General features: G+C 33.7%; 1 protein-coding gene across 1 annotated transcript in view; it reads left to right on the top strand.

Moving 5' to 3' along the window:
- Spag16 (sperm associated antigen 16) overlaps positions 1 to 19,743 on the top strand; it is a 696,006-nt gene that overhangs the window by 81,727 nt on the left and 594,536 nt on the right. The window contains exon 10 of the mRNA XM_048345736.1: positions 2,874 to 3,001. Coding sequence (XP_048201693.1) covers positions 2,874 to 3,001 — 128 coding nt within the window. The remainder of the gene's footprint in view (positions 1 to 2,873; positions 3,002 to 19,743) is intronic.

The following is a 19,743-nucleotide window of genomic DNA, read 5'->3' as shown; positions in this document are numbered from 1 at the left end:
ATCAACGGAGCAAGCCCTGCCCTATTATTGGTACTTGAACAGATCACCTACAGTTGCCTTGGTATAGGACTGGTACTCTGAACAATAAGATCATAGTAGAATGAAGTGTGGTTCAACCAGTATTCCAAGAAAATATTAAACTGTAAGTTGATTTATATATAATTATTTTAAAACTGCATGTTAAATAGTTTATAATAAATTTACTTATAAGTTAGAATTAATGTGTGCCCCTAATTATGAAATGAATAAAAACAGGACCAGAAATTGTTCATTTCTTATTTACATAAGTCCTAAGTATGCAGTAAGAGCTTTAAAAAGATTATATCATTTAACCTTCGCTGCATCCTATGGAACAGGTATAGTTTGAGCTAAAATATATAAATACAAAAATATAACTTTAAAATTCATTAAATACCTTACCTGGAGCTGAATTAATAATGAAAGCCATGATTTTCAATCCCTACCTTTTTACACAGGGAACTTTACAGTAATGGCTGCGTTAGAGACTCAGTGTCAGAAATTATTATTCAATAGGCCTGGTGTGTGGCCTAGAAATTTCAATGTGTAGTCAGAGCTGAGAACCACTGAACAATTAAAGTCATTACTAAGAGCTTAGCAATGTGGCCTGTTGTATCTTGCCAATGCAAACAAAAGTTAATGGTTATACAGCTTTAAACAAAAGCTTAAAGATTTATTTTACTTGCTCGGTCCTGAGTACATTGTCTTTACTAGTGTATTCTGTATTTAGTTCACTGATCCTCCTTACACATGTATTGGCTATTGTCTCCTGTAAAGTTTCAACACATTTCCTGTGTTATATAGGAGTTTATGCATCTGAGTTTATGTGAGGGTACCATGTTTACATAGAATTACTATTACCAAGGCTTTGCTGCTTTTGTAAATCTTAAGTAGCTCTTTAATTGTTACTGTATTTTCCTATTTTTATCTGAGCTATAGAAATAAGTGATATAACTTAAGTTTTATTAAATGCCTTATTTTAGTACTTTCACATAATGATTTATCAGTGACCATAAAATTGGTATGAATAATAAGCTGTGGTGTGAGATATTTTTTATGGTCAAAAATGTTATAATACTAGAATTTAACCTATCTTGATATATTTTCCAACATAATCATTTACCCTCCATTTCCAAATGAAGCAGCATTATTAAAATGAAATTCCACTATAATAATAAAGTACAAGAAAATCATAAAAATGCAACCTGAAAAAATGAAGTCAACGAAAGAAAAGAGAAATATAGTAAAAGAAAGTACCACCCAATCAATTAAAACACAAAAAGAAAATGACATATAATTGAATATACGACTTGGCACTAGTTTGCTTTGTAGGATTTTCACCTTTTACAAGTTTATTTATTTTGCTCTCTTGCAGTATATGAATCAAATCCAGTGCTTTTCACTAAGTAGGCAATAATAGAAGTTAGTCAAAATAAACTGTTGGTGAATGAATGTGCTATTTTAAGTGTGTGGTTGCACATAAGCTGTGAACAAGGATATGGTGGCAAATTGCACACAGTGGCATAAATTAGTTCAACATTTCTCGAGAACAATCTCTAAAGAGCTACCTTGTTTTTTTTCAAATGATGTTTGGAATTATTTTCATGTTTCAAGCTTTAAGGAAACAATCAGTGATGTATGGGTTTTTAACAGAAAACTCTTAATAGCATGATCAATAATAAGAGCCAAACCATTAAATATTACATAAAATAGAATATATTAATATTAAAATAATCATTTTCAGAACAGACTAAATGATGTGAAAAATGGAGTTACAGTTAAATGAATATCGGAGGGTAGATACCAATTTTTGAATCATTGAAAGAGAAAATGAGCTAAACAATTGAAACAATAAAAATGATTAAATCTTGATGGTGAGACTAAGATACTTTTATTTCCTTATAATAGGAAATGCACATAACTATGTGAGGATGTATTACTTTTTGATCAGAAAATTATTTATGAAAATAGATTATATCATTTTTCCAGCTCTGTAGGTATTTCCTACCCATTAGACTGTAACTTTCACAAGGGCAAGTAGTGTCTTGTTTATCTGCTTGGTTCATTATTGGGTTTCTCATGCCTAGAATATTACTTAAGATAAACTGGTACTTATAAATGAGCTTTGAAGGATTTACTGAGCACAAAACCGAATAAAGGCTTCTAATTCTCAAGGCACTTTTTAAAGAGTTAGGCAATGAATCCACCCATTAGAAAGCATTGAATGTTTATTCATAGTCCCGCATCTTTTCACTGAGGATAAGGTTCCTTCTTGTGGAATTTGAATGGCATATGGAGTTTTCTTGGCAATCAACAAGCAGAAGTGGATTCTAATGTATGTGACTTAAAGGACTATGACAGAAATCTACTTTTGCAAATATCTTTAATGTACCTTTAAAATGGAAATGATAGTAAAGATTAAAAAAATAAAAGAAATGTTTAGTTTCTAGGTATATCAGTTCAGAAGACAAAAGAGGTATCAGAATGATCATAGGCAGAGTGTTGAAATTACTGTTTGGGTAGAAAGCATACTGAAAATGTCAATTGACAAATTAAAGACAGTGCTATATTGGGTTCCACTGGAATTCCTGAAAAGAATTCTTTTAAGTAAACTTTCACATGTAGCATGCAGCTTAGAATTAAGGAAGGTTATGAAATAGCTGTGTCCCTTGTTTGAATTTTGATATTTCATGCATGTTTTCTTAAGTTAGATAAAATAAGATAATAAGAATTAAGGTAATGTTTATAGAAGAATACAGTAGTAATAGACATATAATTAAATATTAAATAATGCAAAATCAATGTGCACAGTGTTGCAGGTATTTAACACAGCTCTTGCTGTATTTTTTCTCTAGGATTCAGAATTTCCCATAGATATGCAATCAAATCTAGACATGAATTTATGTAAAGAAAATCTTTGCCCAGCAAAATTTGACTACAAACTGAATAACATTTTTAGACTTCATGAACTTCCAGTGAGCTGGTAAGATCCTTTATTTTTTTAATTAATGCTTTTGAGATTTTATTCCCATGCCAATACTGTGGTGATCTTACAGCTATTAATGGTTGAAGTTGTTTACTTTTTCCAGTTCTTATTCCTTGCCATAGGTACTGATCAGTCTTAAATTAATTGTTTTAGTCACTTGGTGGCAGTGCAGACTAAGTGCACTATTGTGTGTTATTATTGTTAGAGTTCTGGCTCAAAATAATTTAGAAAAATCACTTGAAACAGCTTCTACTATTATTTTAAATATGAAATCTCAGAAACTATCCTTGGAATTTGTTTATTTACTAATTTTAGCAGTATCTTCTTTCCTATTTTTGAAGACCACCGTTTTGTGAACTGTAATCATATTGGTTAAAGACAAAAACTGTTATCTGACATTTATTTATATTCTTTGTTTTATGAATATATATTTATGAATGACTTATTTTACATTTCATTAAATTCATAGTATTGTATTCAGATTTTTAGAGAAAATATTTCTGTGTGAAACTTGTGCATGTAAGTGCTTATAAATTCTACAGTGGCTTAACATTTCAGCAACTGGTCAGCTTTTATTGATATTTATGGATGTATAATTTTGCACACGGTTAACATCCTGAAGTAACAACTAGATATAGTAACTAATATTATTTTCTTGCATTTAGAGATAGAAACCAAAGTCTTAATGAAGAAGTCTGATTTGTAGAAACCACAAATATTTTGTGGTTGCTTTTATTGTTCATAGGACAATTGATATCACAGACCAATTCTCATATATATATATATACAGACTTTGCCTATGGTTTCTTTCTTTTTCTTTTGTGATAATTCCTCTGTTCTTTATTAGTATTTTTATTTTTACTAGCATAGTTTTAGTAAGGATGGTTTTTAATATTGATATATCTGAAAAATTGATATATCCCACAAATTCTGATATATTCCACAAATTCATTTCACTATTCTTTTCCTCCTTTCCTCTTTTGTTTAAACCAATCTGGTGGGTTTCATTCTGCAGTTTTCATGTATATACATGGAATGTCCTTTGATGCTAATACCTTTGTGTATCTCCTCCTTCCTATCTCCCACTGATGCCTTCTTTGACAGTCTCATTTAACAAGAAACATTAATGTCCCATAATCATGACTAACATCATGATTGTCATCATCATCATCATCATCATCCTGTGTTCTAAATCCTTTTTCTTTGATTATTTCTTAGTAGCAAGAAGATTACCCATGATACATAATACTTAATAGCATAATAGGTATAGTCTTAGATCTCATGACAGAAATCAATATGTTATTGACTTGTAAAGGTCTGTAAAGGGAACCATATAAATAGTGTATTCATTTCTAAATGGTCTGCTTTGACTGAAAACAGATGTATGCGTGTCATTACACCAGTCATTTGATGGTTATGACTGTTTAGTATCTGTTGATTGTACTTCCACACTGTATTTCTTGCATAAACCATGCCTGATGTACCATCTTCAACTTTAATATGTGATGTCTTTAAAATACAAAATTCAAAGTCTCAGAAGATGATCTGAGCACCTTTCTCAGAAGTTTAGTTTTCATCAACGGAAATTCTGTTTCTCAAATTTATATTTCATCTCTGTAATTAATACATAATTACATCACAGTAGCAAGCACAACAGCCTTACAAAATACAGCTCACCACTTTGACTCCCAATCATATATCTTGATTGTTGAGGATAGCTCTGGTTTCCTAGGCCAGTCCAGCAATGAAGTGGAGCTTGACAGAGAATATTGAGACGAGAAACAAACATTTAACACTTCAGCCAAAGACAAGGTCTGGATTCAGCTTAATTTACTTTCAGCCCCTGGAAAGACAGCTGTACTGATAACTACCCTTGAAACTCAGGGAGTCATTTCTCTGCTGTAATCTTCACTAGTGAGACCATTAGAAGAGAAAGGTCTAGCATTATTGGTCAGCCAGTAGAAAAATGAATCTGAATTAGAAAGAGTAGTCTCTCTTTCGGAATCACATCTTAAAGGACAATGCAACTGTGACTTCAGGATACTAATTTTCATATGCCATTTGTTTTTCTTTTTGCCTATCTACTTTCTTTTTAATTTTTTTATTAATTTCCTTATTGTCAAAGTGATATACAGAGGGGTTACAGTTACATATGTAAGGTAGTGAGTATATTTCTTGTCAAACTTGTTACCTTCTCCCTCATTTTTCTCCCCACATATACATATACTCACAGAGCAAATAGTGTCTTAGAATATAATAGGTGTTTAAGGAAAATACTTATTGATTCAATTCTGTGTCTTTTAGGGAATTTTTTCAATTGGCTATGAATTTATTATCATAGGAATGTATTTTAGCTGTGGTATATGAATTGTTTACAATTAAAACTATAATAATAAGCCAGGTGCCACTGGCTTATTCCTATACACTTACCTACTCAGGAGGTTGAGATCTCAGGATTGTGGTCCAAAGCAAACTTGGGCAAGAAAGCTTGGGAGACTCTTATTTCCAATTGAGTACCAACCAAGATGAATGCAGTGCTATGGTTCAAATGGTAGAGCACTAACTTTGAGCATAAAAGCTCAGGGAAAACTCCCAGGCCCTAAGTTAAAGCCTCAAACATGGTACACACACACACACACACACACACACACACACACACACACACACACACACTCCCCTATCTCCTGGAAACTGGTCTGAACCTTCCTTCCTTCCATCCTTCCTTCTTTCCTTCCTTTCTTCCTTCCTTCCTTCCTTCCATATGGTCCTCTGCTTGGTCTCAGGGCCTGGGCTCTGTCCCTGAGCCTCTTTGTGCTCAAGGCTAGCGCTCTACCACTTGAGCCACAACACTACTTCTGCCATTTTCATTCTTATAGAGTCCAATTTTATAAGCAAAGAACCAGAAGGATTGTAAATTAGATGGGCTAAGAAAAATGTTAAACTCTGATTTAGGTAGATACCCTTTTACTGCTTTTATAGGATGATTCCCATCAGCCTAGAAAATGTCCTTCAGTATTTCACTACTTTAAAAAGAAAATAAATTTCTTTCTTATCCAGGCAATTTAACCTCTGCGTTTTCCCCATGCTCTGCTTTGAGCTCAAGCTTTCTGTTCTCATTTTCCCCAGCAAGGTGTTTCCTCCTTTCTTTCTTCTTTGAAATAGTTACTTCCCTTGTTGGCCACCCATGATCTCACTTGTTTGTTCTCATCTTCTTCATCCCTCCTTTAGAGATGCTGATGATTGTGTGTTTCCCCTCAACTCCTGATATTAGCACACCCTGGATTTCTTGCTGAACCCCTGTGCATTCCCTTCAGCATTTTCAAAGAGCTGCCCCTCATGGGATGGATTCCTGATTAATGGAGCACACCTAGGTGCAGCTCACAGGTTCACCTTTTTGCAAACTACACTTTGTTAAATGGTTCCTTCCATTCTCCAACATACTCCCACTATGGTGATATCCGCCCTTTGATAGTGTTCTTCTAAATTATCTTGTGCAAAAAGAAAAGTTGTTGTTTTCTCAGCAAACTCATTTTTTCTTACTCTTACAAAAAGCACCACTGTGTGTGAACATATGCAAGCCAAAGTGCAGTAATCATTTTTATTCCTATTCTCTCACTCTGAAATTTCTGTCAACAGGTGTATAATTATCATAAGCTCATATTGTGGTTTTTGTAATGTTTACATCTCCCCCAGAGGAAAAAATGTATTAGAAGGAAGGTATGCAGTAAATTTGGGGGTTATCAGATGGAAAGAATTTACAGTTCCTTGAGTCTTCAAAAAATTCTCTTCAGAAAGATCATGCTTGCATGCAGATAGAATCATTATTTATAAGAAGTGTACAGAATACTTCTATTTTATGTAGTTTAAAGATATATGGGTTTTATGATTTGCTACCAAAATACTAGCATAGCTTTCAGCAAATAATAAATAAATGTTTATATAATTAACTTTCAAGAAAGAAGATGCACTTGAGTTTACAGTAAATAGTAAGAATTCATTTTAATGAGCTATGTATTTTTGAAGGCAGTTTTTATTTTATTTCAGATTGTGTTTAGTACTCTTGCATCTGTCTCGAATTCAAGGCAACATTTGATTATTCTCTTGGGCTTGAGAGCAGTTGTCATCTTCTATGGTGTTCTGATTTTTGTTTTTTGGTCAACTTGTAGTTGAAATTATGGAAAGACTCTTCTTACATTGGTCATAGATGATGTGGGAAAGCATTTTCAATTCCAGTGTTTTATAGACTCAACCATAGACTGACAGTTGGCCTTCTGGGGCTATAATCATTTTTCATTCCCTTTTAATTATCTAGATTCATAGTAATAACCACAGTGACCTACAAGAAGGCATTGTTGGACATATTATAAGCACCTATAGTAATTACATGTAGTGCCAACAATGCATAAAAATTCTACCTATTAACTAAGGTTCGTTAAAAAAATGAAGTTATGCTTGTTGTCCCTTAGGACATAGTTTGAAACATCAAGACATGTAGTTTGTGCATAAAACTTTTTCTGCAGTATAATATTATGATAAGGCAAGTCTATTTCCATGTAATGGCAATGCATCAATAATGTCCCATTAAAGATAGAAAGCACCTCTCATTCCAACTTCTTTCATTACATATTGGTATTTCCTATTACCAACTGCATAATAGAAAGGAAAATGGAAGTTCAAAGTAAAGATTCATCTTTATAATGCAGAATGTCAGGGAAGGTGGTTTAGCACAAGTACCCATCAAGCTTGTGTTGTCCTTAATAATTTATTCAGTAGTTCAAGCAACACTATATTCACATATATTCTCATAATGCTGTTTAACTAATCAGGATTGGTTTGACTGGGTGAATTGCACTGGTGATTTTATCATTAGACCCCACTATTTCTAGCATTATTTGATGAGGCTCCTCACATAAACTTCTCATCCATTCCAAAATAAAAGCATATTGGGTAGTATCCTATATTTTTTCATATGATTCACAATTTTATGATAAATGGATTGTAAACCTCAGTGCTTGTAATGATATATTTAAATCTTAAACCAATTTTGTAACATTCTTATAGGGACATTATTAAGATTATATTCTTATGTTCATTTTATATCATTAATTTTTCTTTATTAATACTGCTTTTATATTCTAATAGAAAGTAATAAAAACTTTTTATTAGACTTACACATTCAGCCCACATACCAATATTTATGCTCTGAGTTCAGCTTTAATTTAAACCAACCAACATAATCCCAAGGAAGTAATCATTAATTCAGAGTACCTCATAAAATAAGACATCTAACTCACTTGTCTGTGAGGCATCTCCAGTTATCAGTTATGTTTCAACCAACCTCGTTCCTCTACCTTCACCATTTTTATTCAGTTTTAGAATTATCTTCTTATAAATCTTTGTCTTCTACATAGTAACCTAAGATGACATGTTCATCTTTGAAACATCCTTATTACTGATTTATCAAATTTATCAGTAAGGTTCAGTGTTTGTGTTCAGTCACTCACTTTTGTCAGAATCCATCAGCTGTTATTTAGGCTCCCAGGAGCTTCCTGCGCATTGCTCTACTTCTAGACTTTGGTTCAAATTGAACCTATTTTCCCTACTATCATCTTCACAGTGTTTTCGAAGATTAAGATTGGGTATCTAACTTTTGCTTTAAAATCTTTGTGATTACTTTCAAAGCATGGAAGACATTTGGTTCTTTACAATTGAGTGCCAGCTGACCATTCTTGTTCTCTCATGCCCTTTGCTTCTGAATGCACTATACACAGGAGTCAGTGACTCAGTCACACAGTCATGTATTGGCCCATGTTCCTTGGGTTCCTTGGGTTTATCTCACTTCTCCATTTGCAAGTATTGAAGTGAGCTAAGATGATCATTATCCTTAAAAGTTCCTTCATGGAGGGGACCACAGGATAGATTCTTTGAATCCCAGTGTAGGTTCCTAAATCCTGAAGAACTCTGGAGGGGATAAATCATGACAATATTCTGTACATGTATAGTTCCACAACAATATTGCAAAGTCTATTACACAACTATAACCTAAGTATCACCTAATGTAAAACTGTCCCTTTAGATACTTGGGGCCTGAATGTCCAACAGTATTTATGAGTGCCGGTAGTAAAAATTTTTTTACTCAAAATCAGTCATAATTGACATATTCCGTGCTGGTAGATTAGCTAAAAGATTTGGTAGCTAGTGTACTCTCACATACTTCAGAAAGTATAAAGCAAAATTCCATTCACATAGGTTGCCTTATTTTCCTGACTTTATAGGTAGTTTTCTTTTTCCCTCTTGATTTTTGGTGTTGAACATTGTTATACGTGCCTTTTCCTTCTAGTTTCTGAGAAGTCTCTCTTTAAGTCATTAACCAACTTGTTATTTGTGTTGTTGGCTCTATGATAGTTTTATTTCTAAGCTCTATGTATATTCTGGATATTAGACCCTTATCTGATGTATAACTAGTAGAAAATTTTAAGTTTGATACAATGCTAGCCTAGTTTTATGTACCATTACTATTAACACAGTAACACAACAGTTCATAAATCTTACTATTACTTTTATCACAAAATAACTATGTTTTACAAAGGTATTTGTATAGGTATTTGTGCCATTTGAATTTACTGATGACATGAACATTTTTTTATTGTATTACAAATTGTGAATGGTATGTTTGTAAATTTATGTTTCTATGAATTTTCTTTTATTAACCATACTGTATTTTTAAACAAAGATGCTTTCTACAATAGCAATTATTTTTACTTTTGTATATTACATAGAAACACCTTAATTATTACTTTAGCTACTAACTCATAAGAAATTTACTTTCTCAACTAGGCTATCAGTTAGAGTAAATGCTAGAAATTTGAATTTAAAAATGAGACATCATTTTAAATTTCAAAATTCTTTTACCTATTAAGTTTATCTCAAGTATATGAAGATAGATTGCCATGATTTTAAAGTAGAATTATATGATTGTCCTCCTAATTACCTGTGTGCTTTGTTCACATATTTACCTTTCTACCTCCCTGAAAGGTCATTTGATTTTTTGGTGGTTAAACCTTTGTTCATCTTTTCTCCCGCCCTCACTTCTTTTGGTACTAGGGCTTCTTTGCTTCTGGTTATTTTGGAGACTGTCACCAAAGACATACATCAGTCCATCTTCCAACAGTGCAATTTTGGGTATTTTATAATGTGGGTGATGATACAACAAAACTCAATCACATTACTGGATCAATTAGTTGAAGAATCATTAATCAGAGTATTTTGAGTGAGATTAGGCATGTTTGTTGCTTTGAAGATACCACCAAGTGTGCAGCTAAGCTAAGCTAAGCAGTTCAAAGAACCAATTTCTATTCTCTCAAATGACATTGTAAAATGGTTGAAAGACTTAATCCAAGGAACGAGAGAAGTGTCTTGCTATAGCTCTCAAACGATGAGAAATGGAAGTTCCATTCCTGTAAGTTTAGGCAAATTTCTTGCTGAGTTTTATGTTTCATAGAATGGTCAGGTTAAATTTTATCCTAGAATGGAAAACTGTGACCAGAAATCATAAACAATCCATTGACAGAAAGCTATGAAAAACTATCCTCTAGAGGTGAAGATGGCATGGGAAGATATTGTGTAAAAGAAAAATACACTTGTGTGATGCTATCAGTAATAATCAATTATTTGCAGTTATTTATGGCTATGTGCTTGTCATAGCATTGTATAACAAAGAAAACTACCACTGTGATTGGCCATTAATTTATTTGAAAACATTTGCAAATATACTGGGACCATTGTCTTATATTCTGGGAGACCAAGCAAAACAACACACTTCCTACAATGGTTTAAGGATTAAATGTATCTACTAAATATTAAATTATGAGATTCTTGATGCACAACTTGTGCTCTGCACATGCTGGTCTTTTACTTTGGCCTATTTGCAATATACAATTCTCTTCCTTGACAACACAACGACCTGTGACAGAGCCTCTGTCACCTAAGAATTTATCTTTAAGACTTTCTTTACTTACTAACCTGGACCTCAGTGTTACTACACCTTATGGAACATACTTGATTTGTGGTGCTCTTTGACTGGTTAATTAGTGGATATGGTCTTACTCTTACCATTTAACTCTGTTCCAATCCATTATCCATTTCCTCAATTCTAGATGATGTGATTCTAGAAGGAATGTCTGCATTTAACTCTGATAATTCTCTATTCGTTCATTTTCCTGCAAGCAAACATTGTGAATCAATCATGCAATTTAAGAGATGCCAGTTTTTGATGGCGAACATAACTCACTCAGCTAGAACAACATCTTGCTGTGGACATTGAGTTTACAAAATAAAAGCAGTATACTATTCTTCACACTGTGGGCTTCACTTTGTAATTTCAGTAATAGGTAAAACTAATAGTTATCAACCCTCCAGCCTTGTTCTGACTGAGTTTGATACTTTCTATAATAATTTCCAGACATGACAGACTGAAATAAAATATTTCATCATAAATATATCATAACCATCTTTGAGAGATTCATTGTGATTGTTAAATCATTGCCTGAAATTATAGTGTGTTATTAGGATAAATTAGAGTTTAAAAACTCAGAAAGAAACGAAATGAAGAGTTTTATGTATCTGTCCATCCACCCATCAGTCATCCATCCATTCATCATCCAATCTTCCACTATCCATACATTCATTATCCAATATCCATTCATTCATCTCTCATCCATCCATCCATCTACCCATCATCCAGCAATTTCTCCATCATTCATTCATCCACCATATATCCATCCTCTATCATCTATTCATCTATACATCCATTCATCATCCAACATCCATATATCCATCATCCATGTATCTATCTATTAGCTATCTATCTATCTATCTATCTATCTATCTATCTATCTATCTATCTATCTATCTAATCTATCACTTTCATCCATCCATGCATCTATCCATCATCTATCTAACCATCCACCCACCCATCCATCCATCCATCATCCACCATTTGTCCAACTATCCATCCATCATCCATCCATTATCTATCTATACATTGACTATTTATACACCCAACATCCATCTGTCTGTCCATTCTTCCATCCATCCATCCTTATCTACTCATCTACTGATCAAATATAAAAAAAGTCACAAAATGATCTCTTGGTGTGAGAACATGTACTCTTCATTTATGTACCAGTTTTATTATTTTCAAAGTGAATAAAATGCTAATTTGTATTTTATTTAATTTCATACAGTTTGAACATAAAACAAATAGCAGGTGCCTTTTTAAGTATAAAAACCAGTGCACTGTCGCATTGATAAATGATTTTTATTTGGCCCTAAAAAATTTAGACATCCTTCCTAAAGCACTTTATGAAGCCTGAAATCCTAATTATTTTCACATCACTTTAAACACTCCCTGGAGTTTTTTCCCCTCCTAAAATAGTACTTGGTTTCTGCTCTTGGTTGAAACTTTAAAGTTCAATCTCAGCTGAAGGGATAGAACTGTAGTCTGACTTGATTTTAGCAAGGGTGTGTAGTTAAGTTGAGATGAGCTTTGTAAATGTAGGGAGAGAATGAACTTCAATGTATCTCTTAGTTATTTTGTAGTTCTATTTTATTTACAATTGATGGTCACATATGTTACCATATCATCCTATCTTTTAGCAGTTTAAGGTGCTTGAAAGATACAGATTTATACTCTAATTTGTTTTAGGCATCAAAAAGATATTAAGCTCTAGATGTAAACAATTTTAATTTGGATGTTTGTTAGAATTCAAGTTCCAGAGTGGGTTCTGGGGTTACACTGACTTGATTGTCTCACATAATTAACTGTGGAAACTTCATAGGATAATGACCATCACTCAAGCATGATTTTCTCACCTGACAAGTGCTTTTAGCCATGGAAGCCTTCTTTACAGAGCTGTGTAAAGTGAGGAAATATATATGAGATAAAGGCAGTTTATACAACAGATCTATGTCTACAGTTACATCTAATAAACAATATTACTTATATTTCTAATAATGAAACATATTTCCAAATCTTAAGTTAATCTGAGGCTCATTTTGTTGAAACCAAAGGTGGAACTATTTTCTTTCTAATTTAATGGCATGAATTGGTTTAAAGCACATTTTCAATTTAAGAATATGAATATCAATTAATAATTTCTTTAATTTTACTTACCTCTGTAGTATACTGGAAATAATTTGCTGCATTGAAAATACTTGAGTGTTATGCTACGTTTTTCTCTGTAATGTAACAATACTTTCTAGTATTATATTTTACATTTTGTACTACAATCTGGAAATACTTCTTACCTTTGAAAATTACAGTATTGCATTCCTTTTATGATCTCATGATGATTGTGTTCTTATAACTGAGGTAATAGGAAGAATTACTAAAGCATAATGTAAAATAGGAAGGCTAATATATAATAAAATATAAAACCATAACAAGATTTTGGAACTTTTATTTTGTATTAAGGTATGTAAACACACAGTACTTTGATTCAAACTTAATTTTCTCCCTGATGCCTACTAAAACATAATATATGTGTAACTTTTTCTATGAAGAAAAAATAAACAAGTTTTCAGCATTATTGTAAAGCAATATTGGTAGAAATTTATTCAAACATGAAAGGATATAAATTAACAACAAACCAAACAACTTTTTGAACAGGATCCTGTATAAAATTGTGGATTATTAGAGAATGAGAGCGAAAGGAAGGGTGGAAAAAGGAGAGAAGGAAGAAAGAAGAGGAGAGGATGATAGAGAGGAAGAAAGAAAAGAGATGGGAAAGAAAGAAAGACAAAAATGATAAACACCATTTGTCAAGTCATATTTTCAAAACAAGATTTTCAACGTTGTTCATTATACTTAAATTGCAGAGCACTAAGCTATCAGGCTATATATGATTACTGAAAACAAAGACAGGTATAGGATTGAGAGCTACTGATTAGCGTGATCTACCTGGCTGGCTAGAACTGAGGTTCTTCAACTCTTAGCCTCCCAGACAGCTTTCATTGTGTGTATGGTCTACTGGTGCCTGGCCAGGCACTGGCTAGAATAGGCCTGGAACTTGAAAAGTCATTGCTTTGGAAGAGACTGACAACACTCAGATCTTGTTTTTATAAAATAACATCTTCATCCAACACATTTCAAAGCTATGGTTGGTTTAAGACATCTATTCTCTAACTCTTTTCTCTACTATATGTGTGTTGGTTTCATCCTTTTTTCCCTCATTGCCCCTCTTTTGGTACTTGACTAACAACTTGCAAACAATTGCTGCTTCTGAATTTAGCATGTATATTCTCTGTACTTCTTGATGTCCTGTATTTGAAAGATGAATTCCAAACTTAACAATGTGTGCCATGCTCTCAACTTTTAATTGATATACCACTTTGGGACGTGTCCAACCCTTCCAGAAAGCACTTTTGTATCTATGCCTCCTACATTCCATTCTTACATACATCCTTATGCAATTTGAGTTTTTACACAATAAAAATCATTCAATTTGGATTCTTTTTAAATTTAGGAAATCATCTTTATAGCACATACAATGAGAATTATAGATTTTTTTCTTCATCTTCTTTATTGTCAAAGTGAAGTACAGAGGGGTTACAGTTTAATATGTAAGGCAAGATTTTTTGAAGTCTTCAGGTAATCCAAGAAATCTCACAACATGGAGTCAAGATTCTCTCTCTCTCTCTCTCTCTCTCTCTCTGTGTGTGTGTGTGTGTGTGTGTGTGTGTGTGTCTCAACACTGTCACCCTGAATTTTCTGGTAAGAGCAAATATAGACTGGAGATTTTGCTGCGCTTTCCCTTTCTTCCTTTCACTGTCAGAGTTTTACAACCAACCTGAAGAGTGTTTCACAATACTAGAGTTTAGTCATGATATTAAGCAACAGCTGAAGGAAAGACTGGACAATTTATCTTAGTGATTATCAGGCTTCCAAATCTCTCCCAGTGCCATGGTCCAGCCACAGCTCAAGCAGGGGTTCCGAAGGGCAAGGGGATGATGATGAAGGAGATGGAGAGAAGGCTGATAGCACAACTCTGTTTATTCCAGTGAAAGCCTTAGCTATATATACCTTCTGTATTTGTCACGTGCTTGCATAATGTTGTCCTAGGACCCACTGCATGGAAAAGTGCAGAGAGTGTGCATCCTTCCTCATTCTATTTCAATCAATCCTTATCTACCAAGGTCCCTCAGATAAGCTCCCAGGCCCAGAAGTTGAAAGAAGTACTTCCCTAAAACACAAGGGCAAGTACTTGCAGAGCTGAGGGTTGGAGTCAATGGTGGTGGAGCCTTTGCTCACATCTTACCAGCTCCTCGCACCCCAGGGTCTGCAACATCCCATGGCCTTTCTGTTTCTTACTTAAAAACTGTAGTTCTTTTCATGCGTACATAATAGCTTCAGCGGGGAATGTCATGTAAACTGAGAGATAGAAACACCTTTCCTCTAATTGTGGAAGCCTTTTGTTGTAGATTTATTCACAAAGTATATTGCTATACAGAAGACTGAGCACAGGCACACAATTAGGGAACCTGTAAGGAAGGAAGAGGCAATGAAGGAAGTGTGTGCTTCATCTATAGTTAGTAAGAGTACAGAGAGAATAGAGTCACAAAACCCAAAGGATAAGAGAGTTTCAGAAAGATAGAGTGACTCGAGTGGATTATAAAGCTGCTAATTTGGAAAACAACATGGCACTTGATATTTAAATATATATTATCAGAAAGGAATTGTCAGGTTATCAAATTGCTGAGAAAATCATCTCATGGCATTTCACAAGGCTAAGCTCTATGTTCTATGGAACAGATTTTATTTCTTCTGTTTTATTCTTGCAGAAATAAAAATATAATGAGCACTGAAAAGTAAAAATACTATTAAAAGATCACAGTTTACTTCATCAATAAATGTAGTTTGCTACATTTTTATTAGAAATTTAGTATGATATCTCCATATTATTGTAATCCTTAGTTTTTAAATCCACACGGATAAAACTAAAAGATAATTTATAGCAATGATATTATTTACTTTTTAAATCCACACGGATATAACTAAAAGATAATTTATAGCAATGATATTATTTATGATAGTAAAGATACAAATCTATGCTAATTGCTCTAATAACCTAGATAATTAATTATCATGCATCCTAAAATGGAATCCCATTAAGTTATCGTACTATGATAGATGCAATCATTTTGATAATGTAAGTAATCTACACATTTTTCTAAATTAATCACAGATGTTATTCTAAAGTTGTTTAATGTGATGAATAATAATGGTTCACTTATCAAAATCTTAATTCTGATAGGGGTCTTAAAACTTAGCAATTATTCAAATTTTATTGCTTGAAAGTAAATTGATTTTTTTCTTTAAAGTTAACTTTGTTATGTCTCTGTTTTTACAACCCATAGGGGAAAGTAAAGGCATGACTCAAGTGCTTGAGTGCCAGCCTTGAGCCAGTATGTCTAATGAAAGTGTGAAGCCCAGAGTTTTAAGTCACAGTCCTGTAAAAAATAAAAAATAAAAAAAATCCCTAAAGGAGTAGAAAAGTTTCATGGAATATCTAAAACATATTGGGGAAGAGAAAACAATTTAAGAACTGTGTCTACTCCTTTACTGCTACAAGGGGTAGAATATAAGTACCCAAGAGACTTGTTCCCCATTTCCTAAGTGTAGCCATAGAAATGGAAAGACCCCCAAGTGAAATCATTGCATTTTGTATTTAGGAAGATAACATCACAGGTTTTTAGTTCCCTAGTATAGAGTAGGCTTTGTGGACTGGAGCAGAGGTACCAAAAGAGAGCCTTTGAATCACAACAAGCCAGAAAGACAGGGACCTGAAGTCTCCTTGAGACTGGGAACTATTAATGAATGGCTTCCATTATGCCTTATAAGGCAGAAAACATTAGGGTCTGATGGTCCTAATTTGTGTTACTGTAAAATGGAGAACACTGTGAAGTTACGCTTCAAGGAGGCCTGCTGCTAACACAGAGGATGATAAATAGAAACTTTTCTGGCTGGGTTGGCCTTAAGCCACACTCCTGTATTTGATAGGCTGCATTTTATTATATGACTGTGAATGTATTTTCCCCCCAAGTTGGAATATTTCCTTTAAGGTTTAATCAATTTTCTGGAGTTAATGATTGTTTTAATATTTCTCACTGCTTTAATTTCATATTTGAAATACGATTACAAAATCATGGAGCAATTTTTAAATAGGTGTGTAAAACTTCCTTTTGGTCAGATTGGCTTTCTTTCTTTCCTCTTGGAGATAACTATCTCCCCTACAGCCTTCTGTGTTTTCTAGGTTGGTTGAACAGCCATCACTGCAGAGACTTTTTTTTTTTTTTTCTTTTCTACAACACTCTGGGGAATTCCATGGCTCCTCTATTGAGTTGAACTTTCTACACATTGTATTTTATTTTGATTTATCCTCCCATTTTGTTAGAGTGTATTGTAGCTATTACCACCAAAACTTTTTGTTTGATTTTTGGAAAATATTGATTTCAGGAAATTAGTGTTCTCTGAAGATGAACCCACTGTTAAGGATTTGGCCCCCATTTTTTTTTCTCAAATTTTTATTATCAAACTGATGTACAGAGAGGTTACAGCATCATACGTTGGGCATTGGATACATTTCTTGTACTGTTTGTTGCCTTGTCCCTCATTCCCCCCTCCCTCCCCCCCTTTCCCTCCCCCCCCAGGTGTTCAGTTCACTTACACCAAACAGTTTTGCAAGTATTGCTTTTGTAGTTATTTCTCTTTTTTTACCCTGTTGCTCTCAAATTTGGTATTCCCTTTGAATTTCCTACTTCCAATACCAGTAAACACGGTTTCCAATATACTCAGATAAGATTACAGAGATAGTGTAGGTACAACCATAGGAAGGTGATACAAGAACATCATCAATAATAGAAACTACACATACACATAGGACGTTGAAAGTAGTTACAACTGTGATATATCACTTTTTTCCATAACGTGGAGTTCATTTCACTTAGCATCATCTTATGTGTTCCTAAGGGTATAGCTATTGGGCCTTGTGATGCTCTGCTATAACTTGCCTAAACCTGTACTAATTATTCCCAATAAGGGAGGCCATAGAGTCCATGTTTCTTTGGGTCTGGCTCACTTCACTTAGTATAACTTTTTCCAAGTCCTTCCATTTCCTTACAAATGGAACAATGTCATTCTTTCTGATAGAGGCATAAAATTCCATTGTGTAAATGTACCACATTTTCCTGATCCATTCATCTATGGAGGGGCATCTGGGTTGGTTCCAGCTTCTCGCTATGACAAATTGTGCTGCGATGAACATTGTTGTGCTGGTGGCATTACTGTGATTTTGTTTGTGGGCTTTTGGATAGATACCTAACAGTGAGGGTGCTGGGTCATAGGGGAGTTCTATATTGAGCCTTCTGAGGAATCTCCATACTGCTTGCCAGAGTGGCTGAACCAGTTTACATTCCCACCAACAATGGAGTAGGGTTCCCTTTTGGCCACATCCCCTCCAACAATTGTTATTATTAGTTTTCTTGATATATGACATTCTTACTGGGGTGAGATGGAATCTCAATGTTGTTTTGATTTGCATTTCCTTTATGGCCAGTGATGTAGAGCATTTTTTCATATGTCTATTGGCCATTCTCATTTCCTCATCAGAGAAGTTTCTTTGTAAGTCTTTAGCCCACTTGATGAGGGGGCTATTGGTTCTTTGCGGTTTTGTTTTGGAAGAAGGTAATTTTTTTAGTTCTGCATATATTTTAGAGATGAGGCCTTTGTCCATTGAATGGCCGGTAAAGATCTTCTCCCAGTCTGTGGGCTTTCTGTTTATCTTGAGAGCTATGTCCTTTGCCGTGCAGAAGCTCTGGAGTTTGATGCAGTCCCATTTGTCCAACCTTTCTTTGATTAGTAGCCTTTCAGGGTCTTTGTTAAGGAAGTTCTGTCCTGTGCCAAGGAGCCCAAGTGTTTCTCCTACTCCTTCCTTTAGTGTTTTCAGGGTTTGGCCCCCATTTTTTAAAATTAACCTATGAGCATTAACATCTACGAAGGTTTCTTCAAACGTAAGAACAATATAAAATATCATAAGATTTTATTTTAATATCAAAGCATGACATTAATTTACATTGTAACATTCTTTGTAAAAATAATCTTTAAAAGTATTTAATGCCATGTTTTGATTTAGATTATTTTATCTTCTATATTTTTACATATTCATATTATATATTATATATTCATATATTAAATATATATTACATAAATATATATTAATATATATTCAAATATTCAAAGTTGATTTGTGATGAGTTTTGGGATTCAAGATGATTGAGATTATGAAGATTAATTTATTGATGGGTGGTTTCACTTTATTTTGACATGCGTTTACCAAACCCATATTATTTCATAATATGTAATTTTTTTTGTTTTTTTGGTTTTTTTTCTTTCAAATTTTTATTATCAAACTGATGTACAGAGAGGTTACAGTTTCATACGTTAGGCATTGGATACATTTCTTGTACTGTTTGTTACCTTGTCCCTCATGCCCCCCTCTCTCCCTCCCTTTCCCTCCCCCCCCCCAGGTGTTCAGTTCACTTACACCAAACAGTTTTGCAAGTATTGCTTTTGTAGCTGTTTCTCTTTTTTTACCCTGTGTCTCTCAAATTTGGTATTCCTTTTGAATTTCCTACTTCCAATACCAGTAAACACGGTTTCCAATATACTCAGATAAGATTAC

Source organism: Perognathus longimembris, chromosome 4, assembly GCF_023159225.1.
Source record: "Perognathus longimembris pacificus isolate PPM17 chromosome 4, ASM2315922v1, whole genome shotgun sequence".
Classification (NCBI taxonomy): Eukaryota; Metazoa; Chordata; class Mammalia; order Rodentia; family Heteromyidae; genus Perognathus; species Perognathus longimembris.
The sequence above is the reverse complement of the archived record's forward strand: the minus strand, read 5'-3'. Positions and strand labels throughout refer to the sequence as shown.